This window comes from Cotesia glomerata, linkage group LG2, assembly GCF_020080835.1.
Source record: "Cotesia glomerata isolate CgM1 linkage group LG2, MPM_Cglom_v2.3, whole genome shotgun sequence".
NCBI lineage: Eukaryota > Metazoa > Arthropoda > Insecta > Hymenoptera > Braconidae > Cotesia > Cotesia glomerata.
In genome coordinates this window covers 25354406-25377697 of record NC_058159.1, presented here as the reverse complement: position 1 = coordinate 25377697, position 23292 = coordinate 25354406, and the positions used below count along the sequence as shown (strand labels likewise).

Sequence of the window (23292 nt, the reverse complement as noted above, 5' to 3'; positions counted from 1 at the left end):
TATATGATATTAACTTTATCTTATTATATGATATTAACTTAATTAAATACAGACCTCGATTCAAGAGCTTCGCTCCATTCTGTCTCGACAGTGATTCGTGGCTGTTGGTCAACGTCATTCTCACTTTTCGCGGACGTCACGACCGGTTCGTTGTCACGAAACCAAGCCACCGTTCCCAAGTCATGTGGCCCTTGAGACATACGGCAGTTCAGTGTGAGAACACTGCCCGTTTTAACATAAATATCCCCTTTGGCCATTATTTGCGCCTGAGGCTCTGAAACCACAGAAAAAAAACAATGGTTTTTATTTAATATAATGAGTATGATAATACGGAGATAATAAAAGTAAAATAGTAAACCGGATAAATAGTGAGGTTGTTTAGTCTTGTTAAATGTCAAAGAGTTGTTCTCCTGTAGACATAAACACTGGGATATAACGTCATTTGAGAGAACGAAAGCTCCCTCTACTCGTTTACCTAGCAAATGGTGAAAAGAGACACCCCTTTACGAGTCGAAGAAAAGACATCGTCAATGTCATTATCTTTTATCGCACGACTGGGAGGTATTTTGACCTTTTTTCTGCTTTTTTTTTCTTATTTTATTTTCTTTCTTCTCTTTCAACGGCCCTGCTGTTATGCTAGAAACTCCTGTATGCTAATCTGCTGACAACACATTCACTGAATCCGGAGGTTAAAAAGCGAAAGAAAACTAATGAATGAATAAATATATCGTTTAAATTGATAAAATTTACTTCGGTTTTTTTTATACTCAAGATATTTTTTTTGCTAGAAAGATTTTAAAATTCGTAAAAAAAAAAAATAAAAAAAAATTTTTAATATTAATGCTTTTCTAATTTTCTAATTTAACGTTATATTTATTGAAAATTTTAATCATTTTACGTTGTAGCAATAATTTTTGCCATTTTAGTAATTTTTGTGAAATTAAAAATTGAAGTTATACTATAAAATTAACTCAAAGAGTAATCATGGAGATCCAGGTTCGATCCTTGGTTCGATCTTGATATTTATTTTGGAAGTTGTTCTTGTACGTTTTAGTAAATTTATATTTTAACTTTTATTAATAATCTAATAAAAATCACCAAAATGGCAAAAATTTTTGCAAAAATATTGTGATTAAAATTTTCAATAAATATAACGTTGAATTACTTTAATATTGAAAAAATTATTAATATAAATTAAAAAAATTATCAATCTTCATAACTGCTACTACTATTAATTAATACTAATATTGATAATTTTTTTTAATTCAATTCAAAAAGTTGACTATGACATTATTATTATTATTTTAGTAGTGAGCAGAAGATTATATTTTTTATCTGGTTTTTGTCGTGAAGTTTTGTTGGTACGGGCTAAATCACCCGACAAATCTATTTATTGACGTTTTTAAAGTTTATTTAGTTGTGAATGACAGCAATGACAAAGCATCAATTTTTTATTTTTTATTTTATTGACGTGTCCTAAGAAGATTCAATAGCTGCCCATTTTAGAATAAAAAAACTAATATTGAGTCGGGATTTTTTTATGGTAGTTTTTTATCGCTCATGAGAGTAATAAAATTAAAATACTGTTATGTCACCGAAAAATTTATTTAATGAAAGGATTATAAAAGTGGGTTTGATGAAAATTTATCGGTAATATTTGTGAGTCACGGGCATGGATGATAATAATTTAAACTCTATTGTGCTTCTCAGTAATTTATTATTGACACATACGTGTCGATTTATCTGCATATAATGAATTAATTAGTTACAATTAAATATTTGTAACTGTTTGAATAAATAATATTAATTAATTAGATAGCTTATAAATTAATTATTATGTTTTGTACAAATATATATTTATCATCGTATTAATAGACGTGTCCAAGTTATAAATTAATTAAACGAATTTATAACCATAAATTAATAATTTTCACGGTTCAGATAATAAATTGTTTATGCCTGAGATACTTTGTCGGCTAAAAAGTTGAGAATAAAAAAAATATTTAAATTCTTCTTTGATTTCTACTTTTATTGTGGAAAGTTTGATGAAAAATTTTTCATCGATCGAGATTAAAAATTTAATTATCAATTTAGCTATGGGTTGCCGGGGTTAAAATAAAAAAAAAGTTATTTTAAACGGAGAAAAAAAGTAATCCAGTCTTGAACGTGACTTAAAAACAAACCACAGAAAGGGTGGACGCATCCGGAAGCGGAAGAAAGCGAGGAAGAAAATGATAATAATAATAAAATATAAATCTATATGTATATACATAATGAAGAAATAGCCGCGGAGAAAGGTCACGGTATAAAAAAAAAACGAATTAAAATTTTTTACTGGTTAAAGTATGTTCTGTGAATAAAGTTTGAAGAGCACACATTTCAGGCCATGTTTACGTGGCACAAAAAAATATGATGCATGCCAAGCATTGCGTAAAACCATATTTTTTTTCTAAATTCTTCTTTCTCTCTGAAGTTTCATAATACCCTTAATTTTATAATTATATATACATATTTTCTGGCAATTAAAATAAAAATAGACTCTGTATACAAGCGAATTTTCACCTCTTTGTTCATTTTTTTCATAATTATATAAAAAATACAATGGGTATGTTTTTTAAAATTAATATCATTAAAATATCGAAGCGGAAATGTAAGCGACCTATTTAGTTTTTACTGTTAGTTTATTGTTAACGGTGTAAAACATCAGAAGTTCCGAATGAAATTCTATATTTTACTTTTGAACTTCATTACTAAACAAATAATAATTAATTACTTTTTAATGCTTTCTAGGAATATGTGTGTTAATTAGTATGTTTTATTAAACAAAAATTGGTTTGGTAGAGTTATATAAAGTTCAGTATCAGATAAGTCCTTTAGGAGAGTGAAAAACGTAATTTTTATTTTATCTCTCAATACTTTAAACTTAATACTTTTGTAACGAGACGATTTAGTAACCATGCGACTTCTGTTGGAAAATCTCAACACTATTTTTGGTCAAAAAGATGTATACGGGCATTTATGGTTCTACTAGACCTATTATGGGCATATCAAGTCATATTAGAACATATGAAGTCAGACATGTCCATATATGGTCTTAAATGAACAGTTTTTATATTAGGCCACATTTAGACACATCAGAAATTATATATGGACGTATCAGACCAAATCAGGAAATTTTTTATCAAGCAACTTGTCAATATGTTAACATTTCTCTATTAATTGGTTACTTTTATTAAAAATTTATTGATTATATTGTTTACTATAAAAAAAATCTACGAATACATGACAGACTGACATTCAACCCTAAGTTTCACTTTACATGAATCCGGATACAATAAAAAAAAACTAGGTCAATTAATTAAGTCTTTTTAGCTTAATTGTAATTGCATTCGTACATCCGATCTACGGAGCAATAGACGTTGACGTAAAAACTTTTCCAATTGGATTTTTCTCAATAATTATCTCTAGTTAACGACTATTCACCGATATAAACTTTGTAATCGAATGTCTTTTTTAAAGAGTACTATACGTTAATTATTATACATACAGTTGGTTGGAAAAATAATTTCGATATTGTTCATCTACCAAAAAAGCTATGGAACATAATTTCACGATCAAACGGCCAATAGAAAAGTAATTTGGATTATTTCGGGAAAAATAAATTCACCGAGGAATAAATAGATTTTCTATTTCAGCGCGATATTTCACGGTAAATTATCAATAACGGGCGAAAAGTAGTAAAATAAAGCAGAAAGTTTGATAGATAGGAGGAGGAGCATGAGCGTGGAGTGAAACAAAGAAAAGACCAAAAAATAAAGTGATTTTCTATTCGCGGAACGCCAGGGTGAAGGAATCGATGAAACGTACAGGGTGAATGAGAAGAAGGTTGTACGAGTCTGGATTCGTTAATACTCGTCCTGGCACCAGGCACCCGTACTGGCAGACGTTAGTAAAATGGATTTATTACCTTTCCAAGTTGAACAATGTCCGAGGGAAGTTCCTATCACCGGGTGACTTTAATCAAGTTCGAGATGAGTTCTAGCTTCGCGCTACTCACCGACGTGGTACCGATGGAATAGAACTCGAGGATAAACGTCGACTACCTTTATACTTCGTATTCGCCTATCCTGCCTACACCTTTACCCACATACAGCCGAGAGAAGTCCAGAGTCAGAGCAAGACAGACCGAGGCTGAGACTAATATAATGCTAGAAAACAAACTCCGGGGTTTGGTGAATTACTTGGCCAAAGTTCGACCGTACCTTCGCATTCAAGTCCATTCCCACCTTTGTTCCACCTTTTATTCACATTGTCAAAAGCTTTATCTGCTGGTTAGCTCGTTTCTTCCTTCGTTTGACGTTATACATATATATAAGTCATTAATTTCACTATTTGAAGATTTTTTTAAATTAAACAACTTTTTCAATTAATTTTTGTACAGTTTTTAATAAATTTTTTTTCATAATATTTTTAAATAGTCAAAAATTTCAGAATTAATTTTTGAGACTAATAAAAAATTACAGAATCAACGTAAAAAATTTTTTTTTTTAATTGTTACATTTTTTTATGCTTACGAAAAACATGAGTTTTAAGTCTTTGATCATTTTGGGTCAAACAGAAAAATTTTTGAATTAAGTTAAATTTATTTGAATCAACAACAATTTCTCAGGTCAAGAATTTTTCTGATTCGAGAAATGAAATTTTTTACAATAATTATCTTAGTCTAAAATTTATCTCATGAGTCAAGTTAATTTTTTATCAACTAAAAAACAAATGTTAAACAAAAAAAAAACAAAATCGTAAAATTTTCGAGTTTTATAAATTGAGTTTACTAAAAAAAATTTTGATTTTCATCAATTTATCAGTATATTGTTTCCAATGAATTTTAAATATTTATACACTATTAAACAACAGTATCATTTAGTTTATTTATCCAGAAAAAACATATGTTGCAGTAAATAAACACTTGAGGCTTGAAGATAAATAAATATAGGAAATAAAAGTAAAGTAAGTAAAGATTGGCAACAATAGCACACATGGAGAGTGTAGAATCGTGGAAATAGCAAAGCTATTATGTGGATATGCCGTGTGCAGTAACTATGGTCTCTCTAATTCGCGTTGAACCACGTAGTCGTGTACCATTCACCGTATATACCCGACAGAACAGTGCATACAGATTACATACTACTGGAGTATAGACATACTACTAGCATACTAGTGAAGCTAATACATGAGCAAGTAGTGCCAGAAAACGTGCCAGTCTACCAGCAGAGGAGTATCTGCTGTTGCTGTTTCTGGTGTTGCTGCACCACCCAGAACAGGATTTAGACCAGAATAAGAGTGAAACGTAGGTGTAGATGAGATGCCTATACCCAACCTTCTACTTTCTACCTTTCACCTCCTATATAGTTAGGAGGGCGTACAGTTGTCGCGCTGCTCCTCGTACCACCGTATACGCCGAGTACCAGAGTTCGACTCTTGACGCGACCGTCCGTGTATTAATTGTCTCGTTACGCGACGCGTTTCATGGCCTCCGTGTAATTTATGCAGACCGCCGCTTCGACTATCGTGCGCCCAACGCTTTACCCGTTGTTAATCTCCCATGCTCCCGTTATACAATCTACTACCCCTTTTCATTTCTCGCCCCTACATTATAGTTTCTCTCTCTTCTATCCTCTGTGACCAACAGACCAACCGTCCAACCATCCGACCAACCTTGTTATATTCTCTTTCCAACCGTGAGTATTCACTCTCCTTCTCACTCTCTCTTTCTCTCTTTCTCTATTATCCACTGATGTAATCATTACATCCCCCAGCCCTCGACGTATACACTTCCATTGATTGTTGCTATCTTCTGGATAAAGAGTTCTCCTACTTTAAATTCTGTACAGGCATCCACAGAGATGCAGATGTAGATGTATTAATGTATAGTAATATTAATATAATAATGCAAATTACAATTTGTTCGAGTAGTATTTCGATAATAACCTTATCTTGTGGGAAAACACTTGTCCTAATTAAATAGCTAAATTTTGAATGTCATTAGCATGGTATTTATTTATTAATTTCATGCTTTGAAAATTTATAATTTTTAAAAGTAATATGTTGTTGATTTTAAAAAAATTAACTTGAAAAAAAAATGTTGACCTTGTTTTTGCACGACTCATGATGCGAAGCATCAGAGAGTGCTTTACGATCGAAAAATTTTTTTATTTTGTATCAAGCGGAAAAATTATTAAAGTAAGAAATTTTTCTTAGTTTGAGTAAATTTCACTTCATTCAAGGGTTTTAACTTTTTAAGATATATATGAACGGAAAATTTCAATTTCAAATTGGTATATAAAGCTTGTTTATAATGTGACCTTTACACCTTTCAGCGACATTACTTTGCGTACTAAATTATAAAACTCTTAACAGCGATGTAATAACTAAAGTGGAATTTCAGAGAGGGCAAAGAGAAAGTAAACCGATTCAATTACTTGAAACACTCTAAAATGGAGAGAAACGCAAGAAATAAGTTAAGAATGGAAGTGAAAGGTTGAAAATTGGAGCCGGAGAAACAACCAGGAGTAAGACTTTGAGTATCTGCCATCGCAGACATTAAGGAAAGAGTCGATAAAAGGAATATGCGTACACACAAAGATGTTTGAACAGCTTCTCAAAGAGATGATGCAGGAAAAGGGGACGAAAAAATAAAATAGCTGAAAAGTGCAATGCTGAGAAAATCAAGTGTCTGAGATGAGTGGAGTAAAAAAAATATTTGAGTATCGAATAAATACGAAGTCATGATTTTTTTCTTTACTGTATGGCTATATAATAATAACTATCAATAATAAATATTCATGTATAAAAATATTTTCAGCTGAAATAGTCTTCGTTTTTATTTTTTATTACGCACTAATAAAAGTGAAAATAAAACTAGTGATTTATTCTCATACGTGGAGCAGACTCCCATCACCTAGTTTGCATTCTGTAAACTGAGTTTAATCGATCAGAAAACATATAGTACTTGAAAAAACAACTTCATACCATCCCCTGAATAAGGGCCGCATTGTACAATTCCTATGTACTGTGTACGGCTGACATATTTCTGTCAAAAATGATGAATTTTATGATTGACTGACACGTCGACATTAAAAAATGAATAGTCAAACTGATGACATTAACTAACTATAAAAATCAACTTTTAGCTTTCGTAGTCCTCGGTAGTTTTGTATACCGAAAGAAAAAATTAACTTGATTGACAAGTAAAATTTTTGAATAAAAAAAAAAAAAACGTTTTTGAGAGTTTCATTTTGTCTCGAATCGAAAATTTTTGAATCAAGCAAAATTTACTTAAACCAAGAAAAATTTCTCAGCTAAAAAATTTTTCTACTTAAATCAAAATGATTTTTTTGATTTAAGAATTTTTTTACTTTAATTAAGTTAATTTTTTTTCCAGTAGAGTGACTGCAGGTGGGTAGCATCGAATTATTTAGTTTATTTATAAAAAAGGACTGCTAATCATGCATAAAATATAAATTCTTTGGCAGTCAATGAGAAGATGAATTAGAAGATGAATTAATATCATTAGTAAAATTCTTATTTAAAAAAAAAAAAAGTTAAAAGTAAACAGTAAATATTAGGCAACTTTGTCTAAACATAAATGAGATGAGGACACGTGTGCCAATGACGGATGGAGAATTAAGCCGATGACAAGAGAGAAATAGAAACGTGACGACACTATATGGTGAGCTCCACGAATCTACGTATAATCGAGCGATTGTACTCGCAACCATCACCATCACCATCACTACCACCCGACCACTATACTAACACAGACTAACATATCTAGAATTTATTGTATGTACATTTGAAATTTTTCTCGACAATTTACTCATCGACTGCGCTGCTCTACACTTTGCTATCCATAGTTTGTAGTATGTGTTGTTATATATGAAAGTCACAAGCAAACGATAAATTGGTGCGAACGCCCAGTAAATTTTCTGAAGCGCGAACAGCACGAGGACTGTCGCAGAAAGCGAATTTTAGTTGAACGTGCGGGCCATTGTTCGCCAGACGAGCTCGAGTGATTTTCATCACCGACAATTGTTCCTTTCTTAAGCCCGGCCTTACTCGTTACTACTGGAGCCATTAACAAGTATTTCCGCGGGGTTACGCTTAGAATCTTCCCAGTTAAACCTGAATCCAAATATGTCTGATATGTTTTGGCAATAGTCGTAATAATAGTAATAATAGTCATGAATAGAGTTCTACGTCATTTTTTAAAGAGAATGAAGTAGCTAAGAAAACACATGATGATAAACGCAGTTTACCGAAAGTTATCGGTTATAGTATCGGATTCTCTGCGAGGAGTGATGGATAATTATTACAATGTCAAAATCGTAATTTGAACAAGATTTCTCTGTATAAACTATAATATCGAAAGTTTTGTGGTACTTGAACTTTAATTTATAAAAGCTCTTCAAAAAACATTTAATTTATAATGTAAACTGTGAAAATTACCATGTTAACATCGTAAAACTACGGTGCGTTTGAAATAATTGTACGGATAAAAAATTGACTTGATACAAGAGAATAAATTTTCAACAGAGATCAACATCTTGACTTATATCAGAAATTTTTTTCATAAAAACTTTTGAAATTATATCAACTACCGAACAATAAGAATTTACCTCTAAAATTGTAAAAAAGACTCTTTCCTCTCAAAAATCTACCATGATACAATTCAATAGTAAAAATTACCATGTTAACATAGTAATTTTCCAAGTAATCTTCTTTTCTTACCGTGAATTGCATTTAATTCAGTCTCCTATCATGTATTCAACAGTTGAACATTTTTATAACTTCAATTAACATAAAATATTCATTGAAAACGTATCCAGAGGAATTTTATCCCGCTATAAACCACATTCAATCCGAAATTTGAATCAGCAAATGATATTAATCTAGCATCACAATTAAAAAAAAAAATTTTAACGACTTGACGCTGCTTTCAGTCGATAGAACAAGACCATAAAAAATAAGATAAAAAAGAACCAAAGCTCTTCAAACCGTGAGATTTCGTATGAAATGCGCCATATAATATATATTATCATAACATTATCCTTTTTTAAAGCCCTTATTACGGTCATCAACAGCATCAGCGGTTCAATAAACAACTGGGTAGCCATCTTGCGTCTCTTTAACTGGGTATCCATGCCAAAAGCTTGCTCGGGCTTGGTCTGGGGGCTATAATCGGGGATTCTGGCTCGCGGGCTTTGTCGAGTACCGATTAGCTGGTAGTGCAGCCCCAACAGAAGAGAGATAGAGATAGAGAAAGATATTGGACGCCGAGAAGTGTTGTTCTCTTGTTCTCTTGTTCCTCTCTCTGTCTGGCTTCCTCTTTGCCGATTGCCGGCGCTGCTACTCACTCATCCTTCTCCCGTTACTCGGTACTCGTTCATTTGCTCATACTACTTAGCTTGTTTTGCCTCAACTACATCATTCGTGGAGGACACTGCTCCTGCTCCTGTTCCTGTACCAGCTCCAGTTCCTGCCATTGTTCTTGGTGTAGGTGTTAGTGGTAGAACGTTGGTGCAGATGTTGGTGCTGTTGTTGATACCGCTCCTGCTGTGTACTACTGATGATCCTCGTTAACCAACGTTTTGCTCACTATAACGAGCTCTTCGGTGCACACGTGCTCTTGTTATTCCTGCGATATCTTTTCAGGTGTTTAGCTGGTATTCACAGCCCTATTCGGACCGTACCTCTTATTTATCACTTTTACGAGTATGGCTTATCTTAAATATTCGAGGATGTACTTTTTTTAACATTTTAGTTGGTTTTTTTACAGATAAAAAATTTTTATTAATCGACTATTAAATTTGAATCAGAGTTTTAAATGCACCATTATATTTTTTTCCTGCATTGGTATTTATTTAATTGATTATATGTTTTAATACTTCCATGAGAATAAATTTAATTGATCATGAAATTTAATATGTTAATGAATAAATTCTTTATTAACCATCAAATTTAATTTTTTAGATTTTTTTTTTAGTTTTTGATAAATATTTTTTTCTTGAATCGATGAACATTTATTGACAGTAAATATTCAATAGAATTTTTTTTTTTTTACTTATAAAATAAATTAGTAAAAATTTCTAGATTTTTGGAACTATTATAAATAAATTAGACGGAAAGTACACTTACTTATCGAGCCAAGTTATCGGTCATTCCGATTGAGATCATTATAAATTGAATTAATTATGCAAATAAATTGAGACTTAGATGTATTAGGCAAGATGATCCTTGGTAGTTTGAGCCAAAAGTTGAAGCCAAACAAATTTTCCAAGTATAATAGTGAATAATTCGTTTCGCATTTAATTATTTATTTAAATCTTTTTACTGCAAGGAATATTTCAAATTTTACAATAATTAAAAAAATATGTAGTTTAAAATTAATTACCATATAAATCAGAATTTATAACATTCGAAGTATTGAAGTTTTTAATTAAAACTTCAACAATTCAATCCCTCTACCAAAAACTTGTAAATTATTTAACGTCATATAAATTTCAATAACTATATTTCCACTGAAAGTGTCACTGATAATAAACAAATGTGTCAAAAATAATTTTAGCTAAAACCCAACTTAATTAATCAACCCCAAAGCCGTAATAAAAATGATAAATAAAACAATAATTTATTATATTGAATTCATTTTCAACCAATTAATGATTCCCGTTATTAATTATAAATAATTAATGGCTACAACGGCATCAAAAACAACAAATCCTACTCGAGCTCTTGAATATTAGTAATATTCCAAATGTAATTAATATTAAATATCCCTCAGTAATACGTTTACATAAACTCTCGACAATCGCAAATAAATTGTACACTTTATGCTATTAAAACATTCCCACGCACTAATCCTTAATCTCTAATCACTATGGCATTGGTGATATTATTTTACGTTAAATAATGATGGCATCATTATGAAAACAGTATTTAATTATAATAATAACAACATTTAAAAAAAAAATAATGATAATAATAATAATACATCCAATTTAGATGGTAAGGAAATCACGACAACGATTCCAGATCAAAGAACACGAATAGTAGTAACTGCTGTGAAAGTTTTGTCCCCCTTTAGTAGCAAGAATTTAGTCAGAGGAAAATGTCAAACATATCGATCTCCCAACTGGAACTGAAACTGGAACTGGAATTGCTACTGCTTTTGCTGATACCATTGGAGACAGAGGGCATCCGTGGTATACAGTACACCGAGGATAAATTGACATATATTTTATCCATCAAGTAAATGTACACGATAGCCAAGCTCAAACGTACACAAGAACAGAAGAGAAGTGACTATCGCCGCTATTGTAAATAGATACTGTACTGATATTGTCTCTACTGTATAGTGTATGGTATATAGTATATACAGTGTACAGTTGAGTGAATGAGTATATGAAGTGAAGTGATCAGAATCACATGGTGGATACGAGAGTGTCCGACCAATAACTGACCGTATCCACTTGTCGCTTCTGGCGACACTGCTGATTACATTCCTGACTTTCTCACACATCATTACAACCCACTATGATTCTGCCTCCATTGCTTTCATATTTCCATTTTCATCTCTCTCAATCATCTCTCGAAAGCTTTACCAATTCCGTGATGTGTATAGTATGGAATTATGTGTATGCATGCACAACGTAAGGCGTGATAAGGTGCTTAGCACTAATCACGGCTAAGTAGAAAGGAATTTATTTTTGATGAAATTATTATTACCCTAGTTACAAAAATTAAAGGATATTAAAAAATATTTTACGGCCATGAAAAAGAGTTAACGAAGATGATAAAGCGAAAAAAATTTGAAACAAACATTTTTTCAAAAAAATAAAAAAAAATATTTTTTGCCTTTTTTATCCCAACAATTGTATATGAACAAATTTCATAAAATTATGGGAACAGTTCCGACATTTTTTTTCTGTGTATATAATAATAATCAAGTAATTTTATAAAGCTAAATTTTCATTTAAATAACAAGTGGGTTTGTCGACAGTGTATATTCTGCAGTAAAAAAAAAAGTAAATTTATTGAGATATTTTTTAAGTGAATTGATAGATAGTCGATGTGTTACGATAAGTAGTTTTGGATGTTGTAAGTCAGACAGGGCAGGGGGAAGTTGCTCAAGAAATAGTGAACTGAGAAAATGTACAATGCAACTTTTATTTGAGCTGAGATCGATATGACTGAGAAAAGGGAGAAAGAGATACGAGACAAGAAGAGAGGGCAGTAGTGGTGTATGCGGCGACCAAGGACAGAAGGAGCAATGGATTGAAACGAATGAACAGGAAGTGGCCGAGGACGGCAAGTGCCGAGTGGAAGATCTGGCAAGATGGATTTTCTCGCTCAATTGAGGGGGACAAATATGAGATTCAACTCTCCCAGAAATTGTACTGAAGAAATTGATGTGAATAGTCTCATTTTGGTTTACTTTGTTAATTTTTTCTTTTGTTTTAGTATGGGAAACAATTTTATAAATTTATTTGTTTGTGTTTAAAATATTTTTGATTAAATTTCAATCAGTTTGTCAGTACACTGTAATTTTGGTGTCAAATTTTTTTGTAACTGACCAATCTTTATTTTTAAAAGTTTGAAGCTTCTGTAATTTCATAACATACTGACATTTTAATAACTTTTAAAAAAAAAAAATAGAACGGTATATGACAAAATAGAGTAAAAGTTATTAAATGATTATTGACATTATTGGAGCTGAAATGTAACAATTATAGGGTTGACGTTATTTCATATTTACAGAAAAAAAAAAAAAAAATAACATCTTTACACAATTACATCTGTTATCGCTATATGTCACAAAAATATGAAACTTATATTTATGTTCAGGAATATTTACATCAATATTAGTTAAATTTATTAATAAATAACTGTTATAAAAAAAAATAAAAATTTTAAATTCATATCATTTGCTGTGACATTTCATTTCATGTGAATTTACAAGTTGACATTCGTCTAAAAATCTTCAATATTATCAAAATATATTTGTGGCGCATTTATATCATTGTCATAAACAATTTCACCTTAATAACATTTAATTAATAACGAATCGATAAATTAACCACAAATAAATAACATATTTTTGAAAAAGTTTACTCAATAAAATCATTACTATAAAAGAAAAAACTGTTTAAAAAAAAAGTCAGAGTAATATAAACTAATCAAAAATATAAGAACAAAATTCAATTACCAACTTTACAAATAAATATTTTCAATAAAAGTCGTCATCGAAAAGTTAAAAAATAAATTTTTGGACAAATATAAAAATAGAATAACAATAATTTCCATTCAATTTACCTAATACAAAGAGCACTTTGAAATAAAAAGAAAACTTCTAGTTCAAGTGATTGTCTTTTGAATTTCTATATAAGCACTCGAAGAAAACTAAAAATAAAACTCAATAATGAAAAAGTAAAATAACAAAATGTAAAATACAATAAACAAATAACCCATGGTCGAATTTACGAAAATATAAATTATAATTCAAGTTGTCGAATTTGCCGTATTTCTGTCTTCTTCTCTTAACTTCCCTGCGGATATATTCAGAAGAAATGTATGATAGATACGCGTCGATTTACGTTTTGTTTCATCTACTTTGTACAAGTGTCGTTTGCCCTCGCGGCTTTCGCATTTACTCCATGAATTTGTCGATCGTCATGGTAACGAAATAGCACGGAAGCTCGATCGAGAAGAATAAGAGGCAAAACGCGTAGAAATTCAAAATAAGGAGGGGAAAAGAGTCGAAGTTGAGACAAAAAAGCAAATGTTATGTGTTATATGTTATATGTAGTATCTACATCTCGGTAGACGGCTGTAAAGTAACGAGAAAGCAGCAAAGACAAAAATAGAGAAAGAAGACGAGAAAATAGCAAGCAAGTACCTTCCAGCATCGTCTCGAAAATTTATTAGGACATCTTCCGAAAAGTACCCGCCACATCAATTCGATCCCGGAAACTCCAAAACTTTTTCGACGTGCAGTGGCGCGACGTTCTCTTTTCATTTACGACTAATTCAAACTCACTCACGCTACATTATTTTTTAACTACCCAAAATTAGTATTTTGATGTCTTTTCTCATAGGGAAACAAAAGTGGGGTGAAAATCTCACCAAGTGATACAAAAACTTTATCACCTGTAGTATCAACTGAGTTTATTGAAAACTTGTGTCATTCAGTGATACGAAATTTTAATTTAATATATTTTTAAGGAAGTAAACGGAGAGAACTTTTCTCTTGAATCAAGCTATTTTTTATTTCCGTGTAGTTAATTCTTGAATGAGACTAACGTGATAATTGTCATCTTTAGAAAAGGAATTTCAATTTTAAATTCATAAAATTATTGCACGCCTCATAGCGCGAAGCGCGTGAGGTTGTGCTTTATACTCGACTCGTCAAGGTCAAGCAATTTTGTGATCTTTAAATGCCTCTATTACAACCATATTACACTTATACAATGATATAAGTAGATGTACACCGAAAAAACACTTAAATTAAACCATCTTTTACTTTCTAAAATCATTTCATGTTGCTATTTTGAAAAAAAAAACGTTTTGAAAAAAATTTTACGTGGACGTCCGGATGTCACCCCATTTTGGATGTACCAACAATTACTCCCGAACAAATTGATATTTCAAGACCGGATCTTTTTTATTAGTTTAAGAATTCGATGAACTGGGTCCGTATTTCCTATCAGTGGCCTAGCTTACATATTTTTTTTTTAATTGAATTTTTATTAAAATTCACTACGATACAACCGTACAAAGCCAAACTTCTCTCATTTTTCACGTGAAAACTATGGCGCGACTTGATCAAACTAGATTTTTGTAGACTGCGTGCGCATGTGACAAGAAAAAAGGGCGCCGATATTTAAAAAAAAAATAAAAAATACTCTGTAAGAAATTACTAAATTATAATTTTTTTTTTTTAATTAATTACACAATTAATTTTTTTCTTAAAAAATGAATGAGCGTTATGAGGCGTGCACTTTTGGATTTTCCAAACTTTTTTTAGCTTGTGCATGCGTTGAAAATAGATATTGAATCACACTACAATGATATAAAAATGATGATCCTAAAATTATACCAATTTTAAAATGCATTTTTAAAATTACTTATACTTCAATTTTAGAATAAAAATTTTTTCGGTGCATTACTAGCTAAATTTTTCATTGGTGAAGCTATAAATTTAAATAGCACGCTAAGCGCGTACCTTAGTTTTAACCAATGATGAACCGTTTTGCGTTTTTGCAAGTTTCGACTAATAACTAACTTAGAAACTTTCATGTATTTTTGTTTAGAGAATTTGATAATCATCCCTTGAAACGTTTATAATTGAAAGGAGGTTTATTACTTAAAACAAAGTTTAATGTAAAATAAAACCTGAAATTTAATAGATGAAAATATGATAAGTATGAAAGTTATTTGAAGTGGGTATTATGTGAAAGTAGCAAGCATTGCAGGGATAGGAGTTAAGTAAAAACAGTTATAATAACTTGAGAAGTAAAGCCGTCAGTTAAAGTTAAAACCACTTGAATAAAATAAATCATTAAATGGTAAACAGATAAATACTTATTTTCGAGACATTCCGTAATTTAAATTGTTTAGGAAGAAGTTGGATAAAGTAAAGTATTAAAAGAGCTCTTTCGTCTGACCTGTAAGCGTGCAAAACATTACACTACCGCCAGTGAGATAAGAATTAACCCATTATGCGAAAACTTTTTTACATTCAAGAGTTTAGCCGGTCGTAGTTAAAATTAGTGTGACTCTCCGGGTGAAAAATTGTGAAAAAAGTCCGCCGAAAAGGATAAAGTAGTAATAGTAATAATAATAATAACAATAATATTAAAAAAAAGTAAAGGAAAAAGATGCTACAGTGTATGAGCCTTCGCCGGAGAATAATGTTTCTGAAAGCGGAGAAGTTAATTGCAACCTGCTCTTATACAGAGTGTCTCAGAAGTAACGGACGCCATTGTACCATCTGATAAACAAAATAATTCTGAGACGAAAAGTCCTTAGCCATTTTTTAATCAGACGTATAGATAATTAATTATTAATTAAAATGACATCCTTTTATGCGTTAGAGAGAGAGCACTAGTGTCATTCAAGTGCGTTCCAACGAAGACGCTTGCACGTGTGAATGTGTAAGTAAATATGTGTGACTACGTTAGCTATAGAAACTAGTTAGTAATACAGTTAGTTGTGTCTTTGTTTGGCGCATACTTTACTGGACACTGGCGCTCTCTCTCTAACAAATAAAAAGACGTTATTTTTAATTAATAATTAATTATCTATGCGGTTAATTGAAAAATGGCTAAGGACTTTTCGTCTCAGAATTATTTTTTTCATCAGATGCTACAATGGTGTCCGTGACTTTTGGGACACCCTGTAGAATAACGTGACTTTGATAATTGTTGCTCACAAGTTGCTTTTTCTTGTTTAACTAAACTTTAAATATGCCGTGTTTTCTTTGTATAAAAAAAATTTTTCAAGTGCTACGAGCTTATATTTTTATCATGAAGAATTGAAAAATCAAAAGTACACACCTCAAAATTCTCAGTCAATTTTTTGTGAAAAAAAAATTAAATTTCTCAAAAGTCATACAATAATTGTACTAATTAGCAAATTATCGAACTCCACATTTTTACAAGGTGATTCTTTGACATTTGTGTGAAAAATTTACAAATAAAATTTTCATACTACAGAAATTTCGAATCATCATTTCACACTTATACGCTATTCACATAATTTTTAAATCAAGAAATTTTTTTCACTTGATTGATTTTTTTGATAAATGGAGGATTTTCTGAAATCGAAAATAATAAAACAAGATTCTTAGACTACAATATATTTTAAAAATTCTTGTTCAATGAATTGACTATATAAACAATAATAGTTAATATTTAATTATTTTTTTTTATAGATTGCAAGATATTATCACTACTATGATATTTAAAAATGTCATTTCAAACGTCATTGTCTTTTATAAAAAGAAATATTAATATAAAGTTAAACTTTTCAACAAATCGTTGCACTTACTCTTGTCGAGCTGAGTCTTTACATTTAAATACAATACTTTGAAACAACAACGACAATAATTGAAAAGCTCGGGTCTAAACATTTGACATTAAATAAAATGTCAGGCATTAATTTCCGGTAATTTATATTTGTACATTTATTTGTAAACATAAACACGGCTGTCAGCGGAAATTTCGTTGTACATCATTTCTCATATGCTCAATTGGCCAAAGTATATATTTATATATTATATATTATATATTACATAGAATAAGGGTTTCTTCGGCTTCACATTGTACATTGTACATTGCACATTGTAAATTGTATATTATATAATATATATTATACATCGTACATTGTATCTGGTAGCTACATACACCTCGGTTAAAACATTTATCACTTGATGTCGTGTTCTGAGAATATACTACCGGGTATTAAACGAGCAGTCACAGAGCGAAACTCTAGTCAAGCTGCAACACTTACACCCTTCCATAGGCGAAGACAAATCAAAATGTGTGTTATAATGTCAGACATTACGACGACTGTGACTGGAGTCTAGCGAGTGGTATGAAAGTGGAGGCCGACGACAGGACCGGTATACTATGAATAGAGCGTTACAATTACTTTTCACGGTAAAGTTACTGGAGTAATGCCAGTATCGTTACAATTAGCGCAATAATAATTTCCTCTAATTCTGAAACATTAACCTACTTAACAACCGAATTTTCAAGGGTTTTATATTGAATAATAAACTTTTATGAATAAATATCAAGTAACATGAGCTCGAGTTTTACAAACTCAACAAAAGTTACCGTAGTTGGTTCTTTTTTAAGCTGCTGGTCATAGCCGAGCGCTAATTATGTTAAATGAAAAATTAAATTAATAGTCCGTCTGTCGTGGTCTGGAAATTGGTGCAAAATAAATGGAGGCTAATCTTTCAAATAAATTTCATTAACTAAATGTTATGGTGCATTTAAAATAAGATCGATTACGCAGGCATTGGGAAAAAAATTAACTTGATTTAAGAGAATAACTTGAACTCTTGAACTAATAAAATTATTTTGAAGTGTTTAATCGTCTTTAATTTTTTTCAATGAAAAAAAGTCTTTAGTTTGGAAATTTTTTACTGGATTTATTAATCAAGTCTTAGAAGAATTTATTTCAAATAAATCCTTGAAAAATTTTCTGATATAGATTGATATTGTTGTATATGTCCATACGTAATTTTTCGACCAAAAGTAGTGTAGAAAATTTTCGATATATGGCGTATGGTCGCTGAATCGTCTCCTTACAAGAGAGTTAATTTTGAGGTTTAAAGTTCTAAGATAAAAATAATTTTTTTGACTCTTAAAAGAAGCTTAACTAATGTCGGCTTTTAGTTTCATCAACTACTAAGTTAATTTTTTATTAATAAAACATATCAAGTAATGTAAGCAATTTTGTAAAAAAACAAAAAATTGAAAAATTATAATAAATTATTTTTTTATTTTCATCTATGGCCTTGTCAGAAAATTTTTTGATGGGAAGTTTCTTGGCACAAAAATATCTAGAATCAACTTAATAATTTTTTCCAGTGTGGTGTTTAGTTTATAACAAAACAATACCATGTCTATAAAGTTTGTAATTCAACACCAATTATGACTAATGATTACTTTGACCATCGCACAAGTAATCTGTTTACATATTTACCTAGTTACTTACGTACATCACGAAGAGTAACTCTATTTCTTAGTTATTCTAGTCAGTACCGAGTACTCAAAACCAAAGAACCACGACAATGGGCAGTGGTCCTCTCATTTCTTCCTTTGGCATTACGAGCGTGTTCATTGGAGCTTGCATTGGATGCAAGTACTGTTACTCTATCTATTCTCAATTCATCCGGACTCAACAAAGCCAGCGAACGAGACTACGAGGAAGACCTGGGATGAGTGCTGTGTAGCTGGGTCGTCGGTTCTATTCAACAACTTGCGTCGATGTCGATATATTTTAAAATTTTTCATTTTCATTTTATTTCATTTCTTTTTGATCCTTTTTTTCATCCGTGCCGGGTGAGGATACAAAATAATGAATCCGGGAATAGTTTTCCTCTCCATACCGGGCACGGACTGTTGAACAACCTACACGTGTTCACAACACTATTCTATCAATAGCATACATATGTCTTTTTTATTTATTTATTATTCTATTTTTTATTCCAATTTTTACTATCGGGTTATAGTTGTTCATTATTTCCCGGATGGAAAGTTACATTTCCCTTTTTTTCTACGTAGAAAAAAAAAGTTGTTGGATTGAAGGTAAAAAATAGAAGTGGGTACTGGTAAAATTGAATGTATCTGCTAATTGAGAGGGGCTTACTGCTGACGACGCACAAGCGCGATAGTAACCCCTCGGAATTAATTTTATATTCATACGGGTTAAATATATGTGGGATTTACAAAAGGGCTGAGCATTAATTTATGCTTAATATTTAACACATCAAGGGTTCTTTTGTATGACACTCATCCATTAATGACATGAAAACTCCCATCAGCGTCCTCCCTGAAATATTTTAATTAATTATATGTTAACGTTCGGCAAATAACTTTTATTAATTCTGCTTGCCATGCTGTTATTATGTTTTAGCTTATATTTTGCAAAACAGTATTTCCGACTTCAAAGAGTTTTCACAAATAATTTTAAATTCGACGCACCGAGCTTAAACTTGGAACAAAAAAATAAAAACATTATTGATAATACTAGTGCTTTTCAGTTAAATTAATTAAAAGTCGGTGATGTTGATTGGATGAAACTTTTTGAAAATTATAGACAGGCTTAAAAACATCCACTGGATTTTGTTCTCTTCGGTTTTTATATATAAAACGTCAATACGTATGTAGCGTTATTAGATGATTAAATTACATCAACTTTTCAAAGTTTTTATTAATTTTTTTTTTTTTTTTTTGATTAAATCAACTCGGAAATAGTGAGAAAAATATTCATTTTTATTTTACGAGGTTTTGCTTTCAACGAATGGGAATTATTTTTGGCGGTTTTGTTTTTTCTGGCTTTCACCAAATTGAGAAAAAATATGGTATTTTTTAAATTACTTTTTTTTTTTGAGATTGCTTGCAAATTTTAGTTTTTCATGAAACTCTGATGTACGTTATAAAAAAATAAAAATTAACGGAGTGAATTCAGTGTTCCCTATCAATCAATTTATAAAATTTCAGTACGATACATCGGTACTAACTTTAATATTTGCAAAAATGTTTTTTCAAACACTAGGTATCAGTCAACCTCAATGTAATGAAAGTTTTTTTTTTTATTTTTTATTTTATCTAATCAAATCCAATACAATTTTTGCCCTGTCTGAAAAATTGATAAAAACGTTTGGTGAACGTCCAAATGTGCATGTTTATATTTAAACAAAACAATATTAAGCTGCAAATTTTATTCCACAGCTTTCTATAAGTCAGATGAGAAGATTAAAAAATAAATTGAATTGAAAAATGAATTTTTTTTATAAGTTATCGTGTTTACTTTTCTAATAAAGACTTGAAAAATTGACACCATATGCCATTAAAAATTAAAAATTTTTAAGTTGGAAAAACCTCAATTCAATAATCAAACATAGGTAATTTATTTCAATAAATTATTTTTCTAAAAATAAAAAAAATAAATAAATAAATTTTTTTTATCAACTAGGTCAAATTGATTTAGAAAATTGTATTTATCATGTCAACAAAGAACAAGTAGAAGGAATACCCAATAAAAAACTGCACCTCGGAATTATTTTTAGCCGGCTTATTTCGCATGACGGTGCTTTATATACAAATGGATTTAACGTTCGATATACTTTTAAAGTCGAATAAATTTAAACTGTCGACTTATATTTCAATAGAAGAACTTATAGATCTATTGAAGACATCCATCGGCGAAGAATTGACGTTTGAAAGTTTCCAAGCCCCCGTTTCTACAATATACTGGCTGACTGTTCTACTTATCTGACTACTGCTACACGGAAAGAAAAATATGGGAACTATTCCCATAATTTTATGGGAACAGTTCCCAGGCAATTATAGGAACTGTTCTCATGAATTATGGGAACTGTTCCCATAATTATAGGAAATTTTCCCAGAATTATGGGAAAATTTCCCATAATGGTATAGGAATGGTTTCTATAATTATAGGAATGATTCCTATACAATTATAGGAATTATTCCCATAATATTATAGGAAATATTCCCATAATGATATAGTAATGGTTCCTATATCATTATGGGAACTATTCCCATAATGGTATAGGAAGGATTCCTAAAATGTTATAGGAATCATTCCTATACCATTATGGGAATCATTTTCAAAAAAAAATAAAGATAAAATCTTCGTGCGGAGTGAGTTCAAAATGATTCTTATAATATATAAACAGAAAAAAAAAATTGGGGCAGCCACATGATTTTCATGTTGTAGGCAATAATAGTTGAAATAACAATAATAATTAAATAATAATAATAATAATAATAATAATAATAATAATAATAATAATAATAATCTATATTATTAAGAGAATAAGGAAAATTTTGTGGCCAGTGTATTTATGTGATAAAATGGATTTTTGCTTGGAATTGTGCCTTTTCAAGGTTACATATCATTTTCACCAATAGGCAATTTAATATAATAAGAATTTAGGCTGCATTCGAGTGCTCTGTTTCTAGATACATAATGAAGAAATGACCTTGTATCTGGTAAACTATTGACATTTTTGAAGATATAAGCTCATCCCGATGTTACACTCATCAAGAGCTTTCATTTGAGTACCCACATGCATTTTTAATATATTTTTCATATATACATATATGTAATATATATAAATATATAAAATATATGAAAAATTGATGTGAGTACTCAAATGAAAGGTCTCGATGAGTGTAACATCAATATGAGCTTATATCTTTAAAAATGTCAATAGTTCACAAGATACAAGGTCATTTCTCAATTATATGTTTAGAGATAGAGCATTTTCGAATGCAACCTAAATATCTATTATAAGTTGACTATCATCATAAATTGACTATCGACGAGAATGATATGAAACTTTGAAAAGGCACAAATTCATGTCAAGTCCTTTGCAATGACACTAAATTTCACTAAAAAATCGATTTCATCATGTGACTATCCAGGAGACAAAATTGTTCTTATTCTCTTAATAATATAAATTATTATTATGATCATGATTTAATCATTATTGTTGTTTTAACTATTATTGCCTGCCACATGAAAATCATGTTGCTGTCATATGAAAGTCATGTATCTTCCACAGGAATGTATCATGTGGCAGCCCCAATTTTTTTTTTTCCATGTAGGATTTAAACCTATATATTGTGGGAACTATTCCTATACTATTATGGGAATGGTTCCCATAAATTATGGAAACCATTCCTATAATAATATAGAAATGATTCCTATAGCATTATGGGAACCATTCCCATAATATTATAGGAATAGTTCCCATAATATTATGGGATTAGTTCCCATAATGATATCGGAATAGTTTCTATTATAGTATAGGAATAATTCCCATAATTTTCTTTCCGTGTATACAATTTTGGAATTTTATTTATACTTATATTTTTTATGTTATTTGAAATAGTGCGACCGTACGGCTGTACATATTAAAAAACACAAGTGATAGCTGTAGAAGAGCGACTTGTAGTCGAAGCAGAATAGAGAGACGACCAGAAAAAAGAGATTGTATGTACATACTTGAAATATTTCCGAGTATGGAACTTTCCAAGATAGAAAATGGAGACTGCTAGACAAGAGCATTAGCGATGCCTAAGCAGATAAGAAGACTTATAAAAAGGAATGAGAGAACATCAGCAGAGTCTCGAGTAATATGGAGAACAAGTTTCGGATATTTTCCAATAACTTGGTTCTTAGATACGAGTTAGGAATTTAAGGACCAGCGTTTGTTCTACTGGCAAGCAGCAGTGATCCAGCAAACGCCCAGATGTCTTTAAGATCCCTGGTTGTTGTAGACGATCCTGAATGTCTTAGCTTTTGATAGTAAGCCCGGACATAAGCACTGTGTTTACCGACTAGATCGAACGATCCTCTCTACTGTCAAGGACCTCCTACTGTGTAGTTAAACTTGAGTGTTTGTTTGCTCGGTCAATCCTTCTTGCTTGTTCAAGGATCTAAGACTTGGAGGAAATATTGCTTCTATTC

At 30.7% G+C, this 23292-nt stretch overlaps 1 protein-coding gene across 3 annotated transcripts in view; it reads right to left on the bottom strand.

Moving 5' to 3' along the window:
- LOC123260024 (zwei Ig domain protein zig-8-like) overlaps positions 1–23292 on the bottom strand; it is a 200624-nt gene that overhangs the window by 7596 nt on the left and 169736 nt on the right. For all 3 annotated transcript variants that reach the window (XM_044720947.1, XM_044720946.1, XM_044720948.1), the window contains one exon: positions 55–274. In XM_044720947.1, coding sequence (XP_044576882.1) covers positions 55–274 — 220 coding nt within the window. The remainder of the gene's footprint in view (positions 1–54; positions 275–23292) is intronic.